At 40.5% G+C, this 19,054-nt stretch overlaps 1 protein-coding gene across 3 annotated transcripts in view; it reads left to right on the top strand.

Moving 5' to 3' along the window:
- Positions 1–1,506: 1,506 nt before the first annotated feature.
- The window catches only part of NFIA (nuclear factor I A), a 534,267-nt gene continuing 516,719 nt past the window's right edge, over positions 1,507–19,054 (top strand). For 2 of the 3 annotated variants that reach the window (XM_064493522.1, XM_064493523.1), the window contains exon 1: positions 1,528–1,602. In XM_064493522.1, the coding sequence (XP_064349592.1) occupies positions 1,528–1,602 (75 nt within the window). Of the gene's footprint in view, positions 1,603–19,054 lie in introns of all 3 variants that reach the window. The other variant, XM_064493521.1, reaches the window with a different exon arrangement.

The following is a 19,054-nucleotide window of genomic DNA, read 5'->3' as shown; positions in this document are numbered from 1 at the left end:
TTCAACTGCCCTGGAAAATACTGTAGATAAATTCTCTCATGCTCCGGAGTACCTGAGTAGGAGACCTGCTGTGTAGAGAATTGTAATATTACTGCTAGTTTCTTGGAGATCAAGAAATCACTCATATTCAAAAAAAAAAAATGGGATGTGTTTGGTACACTGTTCTTAAAAAGGTATTTCTGCTGTTCCTAATTTCACATGATTAGAAATGATAAAATGTAATACATACAAGACATTCTGCCTACTTCTTCCTTCTTAGTCCTAAAGTCAAATGACTTGAAATTCAGCAGTTACTTGGACTTCTCAGTTAAAAAAAAAAATTTAAAACATCATTTACAGTCATTCTTATTGGTAGGTCCATGTTGTGGTTTATTTTTCCAGCTAAAGAGAGGATGTGTGGTTAAAAACCCCTGTGACAGAAGATGGCTTGGTTACAGTAAGGAAAACAGATGCAATTTTCCCCGAATAAGGAAGTACTCATGTCAAGTGTAGCCTGAATTGTGTTAAACTGGATTGATAATGACTGATCAATTTATTTACAAAGAATGGAAAAGCCCAGAATTAATTTTTTGTAAAAAAAGGTACATCTAAAAGGAGAAATGGTGCCTAGCCTAGATTAGAACTTGTGAAATATCAGTAATGTCTTTACTCACAGAAAAACACACATCAAAATACAATACCAAAGCTGAACCAAAAATCAAGGGACTTGAACACCATCCCCTCGTGTTTACGTTCCTTCACCATCAAATCAACTAATTATTTTTTTTTAAATCAGGTAAGGAAGGAGAAATATTTTTCCCTGGGTGTTTTTTTTTTTTTTAACTCCTTTAAAACCTGTTTAGCTGTCCCCAGATTTAGTTTGAGACTTTTCGCTTTGCTTCCAACGAGATGTGTAAGACAAGAAAACTGAGCTAAACACTTTTTAAAATGCACAGCTCACGTTCTTGAGAAAAGTGGCTGTGAAAAACAGATACTGCATCAGACTTAAAGTTGAAGACGCGGGGGGAGTAGGAAGGAAAAAAAAACAGCCCAAAACATCGCATGATAGTCTCTAAACAGTTCCATCTGTCAAGCAGAAATTTTAGGCTAATAGCCTGTGGCGATCTCCCTCCGCAGTCCACTACCTGCCTTTGTCCTATTAAATCTCTTTATTCTCCTTAAAAAAAAAAAAAAAAGAGGGGGGATTGGTTGTTGGAAGGAAAGGAAAAACCTTGCAGACCAAAATCATCTGAGTGATGAAGCCCTAATTTTAACTGCCTCTCTTTGATGTGTAGCAGTGGGTTCTTGCTTTTTAAAAAGGAGAGAGAGAAGACAGTGCTCGGAGCAGAAGACTTTTCATCTCCACTTCACCTTGCCACTGGGTCTGTGAGAGATTGGTTCATTGTCAAGGAGATTTTTTTTTTTACCCATGATTCCATATGGTATGGACCGGACTACATGTTGCCCCACATGCCACTGCAAATGTTTTCTCAATTAGGTGTCTTATCTCCCGTGAGTTAGCATCAGATGAAGCTTGCTGACAGCGTAATGGCAGGGAAAGCTTCCGACGGTTCCATCAAATGGCAGCTCTGCTACGACATCTCGGCCAGAACTTGGTGGATGGTGAGTTGGCAGCCGGGCTGCTTTTTTTTTTTTTTTTTTTTTTCCCTTTTCTATTTTCCCTCCCTCTTTGACAAAATGTCCCAGACCTCACATTCATCAAATTCACATTTGATTTTTTTCACACTCTTCAGTGAGGCAGCCTCACACTGCTTCCTCTTGCCATCCTCTCTCTGCCACTCTGCGACTTGAGTTCCCAGGAATGCTGGTCCTGGTTTTCCATGGGACAGTGTATAGGAGTTGTTTGGGTTTGGTTTTTTTTTTTTTTTTTAATTTTTTTTTTAAAGAGTATCAGAAGTTTTAAGGTAGAGTTGGATATTTTAGGCAAGCCGGTCTTGGGGTAAAAAGATACTTGTCCTGGCCCTCAGGTTTTACTCCCTTTTTCTAGCTTTACATCCCCTTTATTTTTGTTTTCAGGGACTGTGGGGTGCCTGGTTTGTCCTTGGCTGTGGTGTTTTCCGAGGACGCGTGCTGGACACTAGGGAGAAGTAAACCCTGGTGGGTTCCGGTCCTGCCCCATTAATTGGGTTGTCTGAAGTCACCTATGAGAGAACTGTGGTCCCCACGCCCTGTTTTCCATCCAGGGACCCACAGCTCTCATCTAACTTCTCCCCATTTGTTTATGTCAGGGCAGGTCTTAAGTCTCTGAGCAACTCTAGCGCTGAGTGGAAGAGACCCACACACGCTATCTTTTCGATATTCTGGGCACAAATAAAGTTTTAGCAAAGTCCCACCATGCGGCCCCAGAACGAGTTAACTCACGTGTCACGGTCAACCAGGCCAGACCACCTTTGACATCTGTGATCTATAAGAGGTGGACGGAGTCGGGAGGATGCACAATGGCTTATTGTCATGGGAGACGCAAGTCCTGTGAGGAAGGGAGTCCTCAAATCATTACCGCCCTCGTTAGGGTGGTGTCCGTTAAGGATTAATTCGTTAGCAGTGCATTTCTAGTTTTCTGTAATTATTATTCTTGCGGCAAGCGTGAATTCTTCCAGGGAGAGAAAAAAAAGTTTGCCGCCAGGACAATGAATGTATTATCCATTCCTAACTGGACCGTGAACTTCAGCTCATTTCACATAGATATCAGTTTAAGAAAAAAAAGAGAGAGAGTGGTGTTGAAGGGGGAGGTTGGCGAATGGAATTACAAGACGGGACATGTCGGTTTCATTGTATGATCTGCGGGCCGAGTCCTCCCTTCCCCTTCCTGGACCAGCGGTGGTATCATTTTGGCAAGTTTTAGGAATTCTGAGGACTGAGAGACTATTACAAGTGAGCTTCCGCAGGATTCTATCCGGCTGCTTCTTGGGGTGCAGTGTGTCCCTCCTAAGGATCTTGAGTTAAGGTGGTTGTGGGTATGTGTGTACATGTGTGTTTTTCACTTGCAGTTGCTTAACCGGACGTTAGAAAGTTTACCAGTGATTTCAGCACAATGTTACTTGCAGCTTTTGGTTAACTGGACTAGCAGCAGACTATTCACTTCGATCCTGAACTTTTATTCAGGGCACTTGTTTTCCCATTAGCGTTTCTGCCAGCAAGAACAAGGTTTGCTTGTATGCTGTGATGTTTTCTATTGCCTCGCCTTCTACAGCTTGCTAAACACTAGAAATGAATGTACTGATTGGTTCAGCTATTATTTTCTAAGCTAAGTTGTAAGTTTGGTTTTTTTTTCAAACTGCACGCTGATGTCATATTCTGGGTGACATTCTACTTCCTTGTATTTCAAGAGCTCATAGATTTTATAGACTGTTACTTTTTATGGCAAATTGTGTCATCTTTTTTTTTCTTTCTTTCTTGCAAAGATCACCAAATGCTCCTCTTTTTCTTAACTTGCAAAACTGTCATTTCTTTTATGTAAAATTTACTTGGAAGTTGCTTTTCATTTAAAATTATTTTACAGATGTTTTACCGCAGGGAAGATAAAATATAAAAGTGGTGGAAACATTTAGCAATACAGTTGACTGAAAATAAACAATGCTGTAAGCTCACAGGCTGCACACTACAGGAAGTTTCTCAACTTCAATACTTCTAGAGCTTTTGCTTTGAAAAGGGGGCGAGACATCAGAGTTCTCTTTCAAGAAGTTGTGGAAGTTACTATAGAGGATAAATCAATTTTTTTAATTCCCCTCCAAGGTGTCCACACACCGCAGCATTTTAGATCTGTCAGTTACAAATAATTTTGATGTAACTTTCCCGTTCCTGATGGGAAATTGAGGACTTTGGTGAAGGGGGAGAGGGTTAATTAAAATTAAAACAAATTTTGCCTTTTCTCCTAGCTCTTGTCTTTCCTTGAATAGCATTCATTCCCTCTCCCTCCGCACCCCCACCTCCTCATTACCCCAAACAATTTTCCCCAACCAAAAAAAAAAAAAAATTTAGATTTGTCCCTAGCTGATATGCTGCTTTAACCGAAGAACAGTACAAGATCGGAGTTTCACACTAAAGGCAAATAAAGCTTTAAAATTACCTCATGCGTCATCTGGCGGCACAGACTCCGGGCGGCATAGTGGGAACCTCCGGCTTGGTCCTCCCAGCATACAAAGGCAACTCAGTGAATGCCCCCTCCGCCCCCGTGGAGGGTCGGCCTCAGCTGCCAGCACCAGGATATGCAATTTTGCTTTTTAATGAATCGTAAACAATTTGTATGGCAAATGAGTTTGTTTGTTTTAGTTTGGGGGCATATGTTGGACCAGGTTGTAGACAGCCATTCCCTACTCCAAAATTTGGGGGGAGAGTGGAGAGAGCCCCGGATCATTTTTAGTTTTCTAAATAATAAAGACCCACTGGAATGAAAGAAACTGGTTAATAAAAGACTGAGAATAACAACCTCTCGCCTCTCCCTCCCTCCCCATCCCCACCCCCTCTCCTAACGCACCCTGGCTTACAGTAGGGTTCTAACTGCACTTTTTGCCAACTAACTGAAGGTCGGTCGGCTAAATTAATCGTGGTTTTTTAAAGTGTAAAATTTAGCTTTGTCTTTAAAAGGCTACTTTTGTTTAAGAAACAAGAGTTTTAAATTGAGAAACACTGAGAAGGGCCTTCTCTTTCTTTCTTTTTTTTTTTTTTTTTTTGGTTGAAGCTAATGTTGTCTTGAGAGGCTTGGGTATAAGAAATGCTAAATACACTTTTGATATCAAAATGGAGCAAGAAAAAGGTCTTGACATCCAAAAGTCAGATGAAAACTTTTACTCCAACCCAGGAAGTTGTGAGCAGCTGAGACGTTAACAAGCAACCAGGGTTCGAGCATGTACATTTTAACAGTAATTACCTTTGGCGCTGCCACTTATGAGAAATCTTTTGATATCTGAGCCACTTCTCTAATGCTTTAATCATGCAAATCAAGAAATAGATATTACGTATCAGCTTCATCTAGCTCTGCTGTGACATCTCTATTTGAAACCTTCCGACATAAAACTAAGGAAAAAAACCCTTGTGAAATTTTCCTTCACCCCAAAGGAAATGGGAGCACCCTGGATGCCTGTATATGCTTCAAAATATAATTCTGCCCCCTGGAATTACCTCCGTTCCACCCACGTGGCATTAAAATAAAGGCAGGATAAACATTCTCCTTTTCTGAATGATTTACTGATAACAGGGTACTATGGGACTATTTTTATGTGAATTATAAAAGACACTTGTCTTGCTGCTTCAGTCAAATTTAAAAACTCATAGTGACTATGAAGTAAAGGCTATGAAATCATCCTGCAGCTTCCTCGCCCCTTGCTACATTCCCGAGCACCTATTTTGGTAGCATTCTCTTTAGAAATCGCCATACAATTTTTCAATGAAGAACTCTCCATCACTTAATCCAAATTTTTATAACTCAGGTTTTGTATGCCAGGAAAATACTTGGGCAGGAAGGATATGCTATGCCTTATAATGTAAATGCCTTTTAAAATATATCTGTATATAGGGGTGTGTGTGTATATATACACACACACACACACACACACACAAGGTACTTCTATGAAATTGTGTTCAACAATTCCGAAAAACCTCTCAACTCTAGCCTACTTCCCAAATGACTGGCAGCCCTAACCACTGCAGACCCAAGAACTCGCATTTCATGCAAACCTTTTGTTGGTATTTGCTTGGATTCACCTCTTATGTTGTATTTATCATTGCAATTTTTTAAATGTTAATTCTCAACTGAACGGCTTTTGTCGGTGATCCTTTTCCATAGTTCTTTGAAGGCATTGCCTAGTGAAGAATTTTCTATGCCTTTGCACTAGTCCTTTCATGATGGTGATTAAAATGATTTGGAATTCGCTATAACGGCTATAAGTGAAAAGAATTAAAGTGAGGGAATTCAGTAAATAGTAAATCCTATCATATTCTCAGCATCCAGTATTTTTTTCAAAAGAAAGTGTCCATGATAAATATATTTACACAAGTTCTGTTTCAAGCATTTATATACTTGAGCTTATTTTTAAAACACACAGTTGTCTTATTTTTTAACCACCATTATCAATATGTGTGACTCAATTAATATCCAAGAATATGCATTAACTTCAAAGGTCTGTATGTTCCAAACATTATTTTCTCACAGTATTAGCAATAATCAGTTGAATAAAGTAGTATTTTTTTTCTCCCACATCCATTAAGACATTATCCTTATCATTTTCTTCTTGGTTAGCCTTATACAACATTTTTCAAAGGACCATTTACTGTGCTTTGGAAGAAGCAGATACATTAAGCTATGTTCCTCTTTTTTTTCTTTAAATCAAATTATGATCCAAATGTACTTCATTCAGGAATGTGATTGGTTACTTAAGCTAGCCTATGTATTTCTCCTATCTCTTTTAAAAATCTTGATTTCCTGTTATTACGCTCCTATTTTTCCTGTGAACTCTAGACAGTAAAATAAGTGCTTTGTCCTTACTTATTTTCTAGTTGATTTTCCTTCACCTGTCCTGAATATTGTCAGGAATGTTTCTAATTTAAAACCAAAAGAATCAGGGGCTGATTAGAAGACAGGAAATTGGAGGATTAAACTGTCTGGTTGAACTTCCTTTACTTATCAGCACTCAGTAACTCACACTGGATTACAAACTCAGCAGGACAATTTTTACAAAGCATTGTTCCTTCTGGATGTTTACATATATACAGTGCATGTGCGGGGTGGGGGTGTGCACGTGTGTGTGTGTGTGTAGATACATGTGCGTGCTGTATGTGTCCGTGTGTGCATTCATGAGTATGGAGACAAAACAACCAGCAGCTGGTAGTTATAAGTCGATGCTTTAAAGTGGGATAGTTTTAAACCAAAGGGTCATGAAAGTTCGTTTAAAGACTGTAATCCCGGGATATTCTCGAAACTTTCTTATTAAAACAGTTCTGTGCAGCCAAGCAAATAAGGAGATACTATAAGGGAGAAAGCAAGATGCACTATTTTGGAAATAGGAAATAGATGGCGGCCGACCTTACCTAGCTCATCTCTCCTTCGTTCTGCTCCAAATTCCCAGCACTCATATTACTGAGTAGAGAAGGTGAGTGAGAGGGTTAATCCATAAGGCTTCCAAAGCCACTTTGCGATCCCCTTGGCATAAGCTGAGAAGGGACTCTCTCTTCCTGGGCCTGCAGGTCTGAATGTTCCAGGTGAGTGTGTATTGCGAAATGAGTGTTTGGCAGGGAATGAAATAGCAAATCAGGGCAAGAGGGTCCGGGTTCATCTTAGGCCATTAGATCATTTAAATTTGAAAATAAATAATAAAAACAAACCACTGACCTAGATTTTTACTGTGCCATGCACATTTGCAGAGCTGTGTTCTAGAAACCATGCTGAGAATTCCTTTTCCTGACCTCACTCTGCTCACCTGCCTTGCCCTCAATAAATCTTTGCTGATTTGGCTTAGGAGAGCTCTGGAATAATATCTAACAGTTTTTCCTGCTCCCGATTGAAATGGTGGATTTTACTGGGAAAAACTGATGGAAAAAATGGAAGAGATGATCTGGCAAAATGAGTTGGTCAGTTAAACTGATAGATCTGGGAGTTGAAGTGTAGGGGCTTGTTCTGGTAGTCCTTCATTCATTCAGATATGTTCTGAGCCCCTGCTAAGGGCCTGGGGCCGAGGTGAGGCGAAAATCAAGCAGCTGTTTCTGCCACGTGCAATCATTCAAGGTTTAAAGGCTCTAGGAAGCCAACCTCTCCATACCTAACTGCAAATTTCATCCTAACAGCAAACAATGGTACAAACTGTCTGCTAGAATCTGTCCTAGTGCTTTACATATTTTTTTTTCATTTAATCGTCACCATAAACTGTGAAGTAAGCATTATTGCCCCACTTTACATACAAGGGAACTAAACTTCTGAAAGGTGGCACACTGCCCCAGGATGGGTACACACCAAGAATGAGCTGCTCAAACTGCATGCCCCTTGGCTTCATCGTGGACCACACTTGTCATAAACAAATTAATTCTTCTAGCATTAGAATGTAATGGCATTCAGAACTTTACAAGATGAGGATCATCCATCCATTTGTGTGATGGCATTGTGGGGGCACAAGTTTGTTTGCTAAGAAAATAGTGGCCAAGAAATTACAGTGTGTCAAAAGCAAGAAAGGACACTGGTCTTGGGAGTCCCAGTCCCTGTTCTGGAAGAGTTGTACCAAAAATAGTTCCCATTATGCCGCAGAAATGTTTTGTATCATCACCAACTAAAGAAAGTCACGAGAGACATGAGAGACTCATGCAAAGGAGTCACATTTTCATCAAAAGATGGATGGGTCAGGGAAACCCACGGTGTTGAAGTTCTTGCTGAATATTAGGGACATTATTTCTCTAAGCAATGTAATCTGTATTTAGCAAATATTTCACTTGCAGTTTTAAATAGAACATACCAGTTTTAAAAGGCCATCCTTCCAAAGAAAGGTTTCTGGTGCCTCTCTCTCTCATCTTTAAAAAGCAGAAACACCAACACAGAACAGTATTGCTGTTTAATATTTTCCTTTGCCACAAGAATCACCAATTAAAGGATTGTTCCACCATAGTCTTCTGTAAGAGAAGTTACAGTGCAGGATATATATTGCATAATGGCAAAGATCTTAATATGCTCCCTACAAGTAAACATCTATTTTCCAGACAACTGCTGACTATAAACAATATGTCTCAGCCAGAGCTCTTGAATGGTGCCACATGTTGGACAGATTTTTCTAGTCCTCATAATCCAAGTTTCTTTCGTGATCCTTGATGCGTACAGGCTACTGCCCTGCTGACTGTTGGAAATGGATGATAATTGGGAATAATGACCACGTCAGAGGTGGGGACGCCTCATCCTGGGTGGAGCAGCCCTCCGCAAAGTCGCAGCGCAGGCGGGCTCGAGGGTGGGGAGTCAGTGCTCCTGAACAGAACCAGACATTCGATGAGTGCAGCAGACCCTTCTCACCTCAGCAGGTACCACGTTATGGGTGCCAGCTCCCCATGTGACCCAGGTGTAGACAAGGTCTATACCCATCCTAAGTTGGCCCTGTCTGCCTCCCCCAACCCCCAAGTCGTCCTCATCCACCCTCTCCCTCCCGGATACATGACTCCAGTCCTGCTGATAAAATGCCTTGGCAGCTGGGTTTGATCAGCCCCCTTCCCATGCTGAAAAGATAAACATTGCGGGCTTAATAATTGACTTCACCCGTTCATTTAAGAATCAATTAAAATCATCGTAAATTGCTTTGCTGTGTTTTAAGAAGAACAGTAGCCTGGATTCTCATTTTTTGTAAGCGTGTGAGAAACAACCTAGTAACAGGTGATCAAGTCTGGACTCCCTCCGACTGAAGAGGAGGGAATCCTTGAATGCTTGAAATCCATTACCCAACACTGGGGTACAGGTGGAGGCAGGACTGTTGGTAGACCTGCCTAAGAAAGGAAGGAACAGGGTGGTGCTGATGTCATTTCTCAACTGAAAAGTCAAGAAAGAACAAAGCTTCACACAGGGGGCCACGCAGACATACTGCTTCAGAGCAGGCAGGTCAGCCTCACAGAAGACAATGAGGATGTAATAAATTAGTGGGGATAGCAGAGTCTGTGACAAACCAGAGAGAGATACCTATTTACCACTAAACAACAGGGAACACAGCACTGTACTAACCAAACAAAACGCATCCGCTACCTGGGGGCCTAAAGCTATTGAGCAGAGACTGTGGATCAGAAGATAGAGTGGGATTCCAGCATCAAAGTGTTTCATTCCACAGAAAGCAAGGAACTTAAAGGCAAATACCCCTGGGGAAAAGATCACAGCTACATAAACCACAGAAACTCCACTGCAGGTTCGGCCCATTCACATCTGATCTTTTACTCCTGGCGGGCTTTTGTGAGTGGGAGGAGGCAGGCAGAGGACCATGTGAGTATCCAAAATCAGGGAAAGGGCCCTCACGCAGGGAAGGCGGTGAGCAGAAAGGGGAGCTAGGAGATACTGGAGGACGTGGAGGGGACGCAGAGATGAGAACTTGGTGGTTGCACCAGACCTGCCTTGCTGAGCCTCACCTGCCCACCCCAATTCCCTCGACTCTAGCCCCAGATTTCTCAAAGTGGCCTGGGAACCCCTAGGCTCTCGTGAGCTGTGAGTTCCAGAAAAGGATTCTTCACTAGCACACACGTAGGTCCTCATGCCCTATTTTCTCCACCCAGCAAATCTACCCTCCTGCCAGGCCCAGGACAGATGAAGCCATCCCAGGCTCCCGGAGGTAAAATGAGTCACTTCCCCACCCCTCCCAGCTCCACAGCCCATTGCTCACAGTATTAGGACACTGATGAAATAGTTGGAGTTTTTCTGTCTGCTCTCCAGCCCTACTGTGTGGCTTAGCCCCAAAGTCTCAGTCTTATATTACTTTTTAGCTCCAGGAAAAGAGAGAAAAGGCGCATGGGAAGTATCCCAAGAGAGTGGTTTTGTGCAGCTCAGTCGGCGGCTGCAGGATTGAGAGCAATTAGGACTCGTGGGCCTTCCACGAGTGTACTTCCCACCCCGAGCGCAGGGGATCAGGCAGCGTTTTTGTGGAGATTTGTCCCTGCAGGTGTGTGCACTGCTTGCCATGTGTAGGGACGGGGACCAGCCAGCGCTCCGCCCAACTGTGAGCTAATCCTCAGAAGCCCCAGTGACCCCAACATCATTACCTCTAGGCCCCCAATGGGGAAACTACGTAGAGAAGCCAGTAAGTAGTTGGCGAAATTCTGAAGCCTACCCTGTAGTGACCCCAATATGCCCAGCCTGCCACACTCTGACTCAGGCTCAAAAAAAACAAAAACAAAAACAAACAAACTTGTGATAATTCAATGGGGACAAAGTTTCACTCCATTTTATAAAGGAGAAGGGGGAGCCCCAGAGTCTAAAGCTCCCCCAAAGTCAAAATCATCACCAAGCCCAGGTCCAGGACTTGAGTCTTTGGTGATCCTTCCACTAAACGCCCACTGCACTTACTCAAAGGGGTATGGCGCTGTTTCATTAAAAACAAGGGCCTCCCCTCCCTCACCCTCTGAGAATTAGAGCAGATTTTGGTTGTTTTCCTGTTGTCTGTATTTTTTTTTATTTTTGTGCAAGAAACGTGTATTTTTTATTTATAAAAATGATATCTAACTAAATCATACGCACTAAAGCTATTCATTCCCGTGGATGTCATGAAAATAGACGTAGCACCAGCCACAAACATGCAGAAACATCATGGGAGCCTGGGCTTTGAGGACGTGCATAGTTTCAACGTTGAGTGACACCCACTTATTCATCAACTTCGGTACTTTACTGCTGAGTTGAAGATTTCCTTTCCTCTAATGGGGCATGTGGTCCCTTCCATCCCCAGTGTGGCGTAGCAGTCAAGAGCACAGACTGCGGATTCAGGTGGGCCCGAGTGCATCTTGGCTCTGCTTTGGATGGACTATATGACTGTGGACAGTGACTACAAATTTCTGAATCGAGTTCCTGAAACTTGGAAGTACAATCATCACAGTGCCGTTGTGAGGATTAAATGAAACAATGCGTTTTGCCCACGCCAGAATCCCGGGAGGCATTCTAACACCTTCCTCTTGCTTACTCCACGTATCTAACTCGAGAGATCCCGTCGAATTTACCTCCTAAATAATTTCTAAGTCTTCCCACTTTTCTCCATCTCCACCACCCTCCCCCAGTCCGAGTTACCATCATGTTGGCACATATTGGCCAGTGGTCTCCTAACTCGTCTCGTTGCATGCATCTTTGCCCCCTGTAATTTATCCCTCACACTGAAGGCTAAAGGATCTTTTCAAACACAAATAATCTGTGATTTCAATGGATTACCCTTGCTCTTAGATTACACAGTTCGGCGTGCTGTTGCCTCCCCAAGCCTGTCGGGGGCCATTCTTCTTTTCCCTAAATGTACTCTAGCAGTGAGTGAACCTTCTTTTAGTGCTTTGAAATCTCCAGAATGTCAGATCTTACAGTCTTCTCCTTTCCCTAGAACACATTCTTCTGTAGTTAACATTTCCACTCCTACCATTCTCGATACAAAAATGGCTTTGTCAGGACGCCACCCCTGTCCCCAGACAGGATCTGAGAACGCTGCTGACTGGCTCTCGGAGTCCTCCAAGTCCCAGCAGGGCACTTAGCACTGTTGGCAGTCACAAACATACGAGATTATTTGATTGCTTCTTGTTTCTTCCAAAAGACTGTAGGCTCCATGAAGGATAATGATTTGCTCATCTGTGTTTTCTTGTACCCAGAACAGTGCCTGGCACATAGTAGGTGATAAAACTTCATTCAGTGAGCAAATGAATGGTACAGGGCCCACCATGGTGAGCAGTCTTCATTATTATTATCATAATTAACATTTTACATATACAGAGAGGTATTTAAAAGTAGATATAATATCCTTTCAAGAAAACTCATTTCTCCCTAGCAAAAGGATTAGAGAAATGGAGACTTAAATTAAGAGCTGAGAGCCTCAACCAGGGCTTGATTCCTGGCTGTTTCACATCTTAAGAGTGAAACTTGGCCATGTGATTTCACATCTTTGATTGTTGAGGGTTAAATGAGTTAATGCCATTGATGTGATTAGCATGGTGCTTGGCATACGGTAAATATTTAGTAAATGGTTTATTATTACTATCATTACTGTGGATAATCCCAAATCTTCCTCTAATTGTATGGTCTTTAGAAAGCCCCTTAACCTCTCTGGTTGTCAGCTTTATCACCTGTAGAGTAAGAATGCCAACCTCGAGTGGTTCACAGGGCTGTTTTAATGATCAAATAAATCAGCAGGCGGAAGAGTTTCTCTGAAACTTACAAAGCGCAAAAGACGCGTAAGACACCACTATTGAGAAACCTAAGAAACACAGGTTCTAAATAAACACATTCAACCCAAATTCTCATGCTCTTTTCAATATCTTATCATCACGATAGCCTCTATGGGGAGAATGAGAGTCTGGTTCAACACACCTACTCAACAGTGCCTTCGAGTAGTTGATACCTGAAGGTATGGGCGTGAGAACAGAGACAGTGCCGTTTAAGAACATGCGTTCTAGAGTGACAACGCCCGTGTTGAATCCCGCCTCCAACCACCTCCCAGCAGTGTGACCTCAGGCAAGTTGCTTACTCTGTTCATCTGTAAAGTGGGACAGAGGATAATACCTGCCTCGTAGATGGCTGGAAGGATTAAGTTGTGTAATCTGCGTGAATCACTGAGAACAGCGCCGGACGCATGATACACACATAATAAGCCTCAGCTGTCATTGAGACTGTGATCATTTCTGCTGTTACCATCATCATCACCTTCCTGTGATCTCCTGAATGTTGACCTCCTGTTGCTTTACAGGAGATCAGTATTCAGGGGTGCAGGAAGATAGCAAGACCATTAAACGATATCTAACAGACTCATTCCTCCAAGATGGTATATTTGGATTTAGAGACAAATGTGTTAGATTAACCTGGCCTATCAACTCAGTTCGGGCAACACAAGGACCATGTGGCTCAGACACCTCAGAAACGGAGAGAATTTATGAAAGAACATCCTACTGACAATAGCCTCATCCCATGCTGTGGGAATCACACATTTTGTGATAAAACTTCATGCCAGCAAATGTGCTCCCTTCTCAAGATGTAATTCCATTTCCCAAGAAAATTCAGTGAGAGAGGCCCACAGAAGAATTCCTGTGTCCCTTGAATTCATGCTGAATTACAAGCATGCTTTCTGCCCTTGGAATTTGTCACATGTTCGGTTCAGCCTAACAGCCTTTACTCAACAGTTTCCACAGAGCAGCAGTGACCTCTTATTCCCCTGGGAGAGAGAACCATGGCCTGTGTACAACTACCTCACGAGTTTTATTTATTACTGCAGGCCACAGTGAAAAACAGTAGCAGTGTCTCTTTATCCAAGAAAACTACATTTGGAAACCATAAGAGTATATTCAATATTAATATTAAAAATAATAATAATAGACAACGTGTATTAAGCACATCTGTGTGCCAGCACCTCTACCAACTACTTCACTTGCCTTGTATAAGTTTGTTCCCACAATAGCCCTGTGAAATATTCCCATTTTACAGATTATAAACTGAAATGTTAAGGAACTTACCTAAGTTTAATTCCAAAAGTCAGTAAGTGATTGACCTGGGATTTCAACCCTGGTCTAAAATGCATGTTCTCAACCGCCTAACTGTACTATCTAATGTGTTGTTACATTAATGTTTGCTGTTTAAACTTCATATCAGCTATTAATCATATTAATATTTTTCAGCATGGAGAATAAGAACCATGGAGCTGGCATTGAGACCCAGGGCTCGAGGTTGTAGCACTAAAGACCTTCTGAAAATTGTAATCATCAAGCCCCTTTAGGTGCATCCTTGGTACTGAGTCAATGGAAAGAATTGGAGAGGTCTTTTTTTTAATTGAGTTATAGTCAGTTTACAATGTTGTGTCAATTTCTGGTGTACAGCAACATTTCTTCAGTCATACATGAATATACATATATTTATTTTCATATTCTTTTTCACTGTGAGCTACTACAAGATATTGAATATATTTCCCTGTGCTATACACTATAAACTTGTTTATCTATTTTATATATATCAGTCAGTATCTGCAAATCTTGAACTCCCAGTTTATCCCTTCCCACACCCCTCCCCCCTGGCAACCACAAGTCTATATTCTATGTCTGTGAGTCTGTTTCTGTTTTATATATAAGTTCATTTTTTTTTTTTAGATTCCACATATGAGTGATATCATATGGTATTTTTCTTTCTCTTTCTGGCTTACTTCACTTAGAATGACATTCTCCAGGGACATCCATGTTGCTACAAATGGCATTAAATTGTCATTTTTATGGCTGAGTAGTATTCCATTGTATAAATATACTACAACTTCTTTATCCAGTCATCTGTCGATGGACATTTAGGTTGTTTCCATGTCTTGGTTGTTGTAAATAGTGCCGCTATGAACCTTGGGGTGCAGGTGTCTTTTGTGTGTGTGTGTGCAGGTGTCTTTTTGAATTAGGGTTCCTTCTGGATATATGCCCAGGAGTAGGATTGCTGGGTCATATAAGTCTATTTTTAGTCTTTTGAGGAATTGGAGAGCTCTGCTTTTAAAGGGCTTCTAACTAGAAGTCCCTAATGCAATCCTTCCCAATATTCTGATACTTAAGCTACCAAAGAAGACAAGACTTCTTAAAAGTACTGACAACTGGTTCTAAGAAATTTCCCACTGACATTTCTGGTAGGAAGTTCCACTAGCCACACATCTATGATATTGAATAGAAACATACAATTAGTGGTCCATGAACTGCTCTGCTCCAAAAATAAAATAAAAGTCCCACAGGCACATGGCAATAGTTAGGAAGATCTTTTGTCACTTCCCCTACCTCTTTCTGCTAATTGAAAAACACAAATTCTGCAGCACATGGAGATAGCTGTTCCTCTTTTGCCACTAAAATTTCTGCACTCACTGAGATAATGTAACTACTGCAAAATAATTGAATAGGGATGACAGAGAAGCTGGTGGTGACACAATGCATCCTCAGAAATGTGGTCCCCATTTGTAAAACCCAAAAGACAGGGGAAGAAATGGACGATGCTCCAGGGTCCTTGCATGCTGGGAATTGTAGGTCTATGTATTTCGTTTGCTCTGTATATTAGGGAGTCAGGCATGGGATAAGAAAAAAATTCTTGTTACAGAACAGCAAAATAGCCAAAAGATGCTAATGTGCTGGAAATCAGGCCAGGACATTAATCTGATATACAATAGAGATCTGGGAAGAGGATTTTGGCAGAAGCCAACTGGAGAGCAAGTGGTGCCAGGAGCAATACACGCACCTCATATATAAGAAAAAGCCAGGTCCAGCTAGTTCTCTTCCTATCTGAAGATGGATAAATAAAAAGGAACATACAAAATAGAAAACATTAAATGCTGCTGGGCAAGAGTAAAGGGAGACTCAAAAAGAAAAACATCTGAAAATCATAAAGATAGAAACAGAAGGAAAAACAGAACAATTTGTACTCTAAAACAAGAGAAGAGAGCTATTAGAAAGAAAATATGTGATCAAATAAAAACTAGAGGATAAAATTTTTAAAGAGCTAGACAAAATCACGTGGTAATTCAAGAAAATTAGCAATATTAAGTCTACTGCAAGGCAGATTTAATAGTGTGAAAATTGATCCAGTAATTTCAAGGGCAAACTTTCAATAACTTGCCCAGACACACACAAATCACACTGAGTGTAAAATTTATATGACAGAGACTAACACCTGTCCCCAGAAACCGAAGGTCCAAGTCAAGGATTACAAAGATATTTCCAAATAAAAGAGAACAATTGGACAGGAAGCAATAATCAAAGGCCATAATAGAAGGAAAAACAACTCTCTGAACTAGAGGGGAAAGAAAAGGGAGCACACGTGAGACATTTATAGGCTGAGCCAAATTCACTATATTCCAGGCAAAGATCATGAGAAAGCCATGCCTACCTCGCTCACCTGCTCTTCAGGACAGGAAAAAACATCATCTACAAAAGTGGATGGGAAAGGAGCAAACATTCACTAAATGCCTGATCACATAGAAGAGATTCTAAATTCCATTTAGAATTCAAATTGTTGACCCTGAGAATTAGAACAATATAAACCTACATCTGGCTGTTGGAAATTAAAAATTAGGTTGAAAAGAGAATAGATACCTTCTCAGTTACTAAGGAAACAAAAAACACACATAACATTCTGTATTTTCAAACCCCCAAAGCAAAAGAAATGGCAAAAAAAAAAAATCAAAATCAAAAAGAAAATAAATTGTGTTGAACAAAATGACAGAAATAACAAAGTCATCTAATGACTTTAAATACATATGATAAAAGGCACACGTTAGGAAACAAAGATTCTCAGACCGGAGTGAAAAAGATAAATCCATCTATCTGCTGCCTCTAAGAGACACACCTAATACAAAAGTGTCCACATTAAAAATAAAAAGAAAGGCAAAGAGTTATTGAATAGGATGAAATTAAACATAGAAGAGACAATATTAATATCTGGCAAAGTAGGCTTCAAGGCAATAGTAATTAAACATGGAAAAATAGATTACTTATTTATGTTTACAAACTGAAGAATCGCATAATGAATCTACAATAGTAATTAATCCCTTCATGCAGCAATTAACGTAATATCAAATGATATAAAGCAAAAATGCTCAGAAAATTAAGGAGAAACTGACAAGAACACAATCTGTGTATGTAATTTTAACGCAGATTTATCCACTTTTTCTAGTTCAATTAGAAAAGCCAGAAATAATAATATGGATATTTTAAACAAATATAATTAATAATATTAAGGCTACTAGATGATGTTGACCTCCTACACACACAGCATATGCCATCTTTAAAAGCATTCGTAAAAGCTCTACAAAAATGTATTGTGTCATGCAGGTGTGTGGACACCCACAACAGTAAATTCTAAAAGTAGGAAGTACACAGACTTTCTTGTCTAGCCATATATAATGAAGCTATAAAGTAATATCAAAGAATAGTCAACACCATACTTAATGGCAAAACAAGAAGCATTTCCATTAAGATCAGTAATGTAAACGTGCCCAAAATTATCATTATTTTTTAATGTCCTGGAAGTTCTGACCAACTTAAAAGATATGAAACATAAATACAAGGTATAATTATTGAAGGAAGCTAAAAGCATTATTTTCAGATGACCTGATTAAATATTTAGAAAATCAAAAAAAATGTAAAAAAAGAAAAACGGTTGCAATTAATAAGCTAGAGTACGTAAGTGACGGCCATGAGAGAATTATACAGAACAATGGCAGATGAATGACATAACGGGAAATGACTCCATTGCCAATCATAACAAAAACAAAATCATGAAACACCTAGAAGTAACCCAGCAAGTAGTATGCTCAACCTGGATGAATAAACTATACATCATTGCTGAGAAGAGTTTAATAAATATATCCCCAGTGTGTGGCTATAACATGCTACATCCTAAAACTGCAAATGTAAAAGTTTTCTCTCAAATTAATTTATAGGTTCAATGCCATACGTGCCAAAATCCTAAAATATTGCAGTAGTTTGTCTGTTGCTTTGTTGGAGTTTATTGGAACTGAAATGTCAGAGAATAAACATTTTTACTTTCGATTTCTATATAAATCTGAGATGATTACTATCTTCTTCATTAGAATGAGGTGTTATTATACCACGTTTCAAGGATAACGTTATCACCAAATAAAATGCATTAAGTTTCTAATGTGGGAGATACTTGACTCATTGAGGATAGGAACTCCTAAGAGGTATCAGAAAAGACTGAGGCCTCAGAAGGAACCAGGATCGTGGAGGAAGTTATTTCATCTTCCCAGGGTTTTTTGTTTTCTTTGGTACCTGGATTATATCGTATTTGTTGGAAATCTGTGACATAAATTTAATTTTCTTTATTTTATGGATAACCTTGTTGAGATGCAAAGAGATTCAGTAATTTCCTGAATGTATGCAGATCACAAATAAGAGGTATGGATGAATTTTTCTCAAACTGGAGAAGCTGCAGGCCTCGACAAGCCAGCAGGAGCACTTCCTCGGTGGGCGCGAGCTCAGTAGGGAATGCTGGACCTCACCCACCACCTTCCCAAGAGCCACATACATCACATCACACGAAGTGGGATCCTTAGCTGGTCAGGTTGGGGTCTGGGCTGGAGTTCAGGCTAGGTTTCAGATCAGGTTGAAGTTAGGCGTACAGTGAGCAGGGCAGTTGAAGCTGGATTTAGGGTAGGGCTAAGGTTTGGGCCCAACTTAGTTTTAGATGCAGGTTTAGACATAGAGAAAAAACATCACACACTCCTGGACAAAGGAAACAAGCCATTGTATTGGAAGAGGGCTTCATTCAGTGTGGCCAACATGAAGCAAGCAGTGGGTGTGACTGGTCTGAGAGATCTGCATTGGCAGGAAGCTGAAGATGGTTTGTAAGTGCCAAGGAATTATTTTAAATTTTTAAACGGAAAGTGATATGATGAGATTTATCTTGTGAATAATA

This window comes from Camelus dromedarius, chromosome 14 (genome assembly GCF_036321535.1).
Source record: "Camelus dromedarius isolate mCamDro1 chromosome 14, mCamDro1.pat, whole genome shotgun sequence".
NCBI classification, from domain to species: Eukaryota; Metazoa; Chordata; class Mammalia; order Artiodactyla; family Camelidae; genus Camelus; species Camelus dromedarius.
This window is presented reverse-complemented; position numbering and strand designations above follow the sequence as displayed.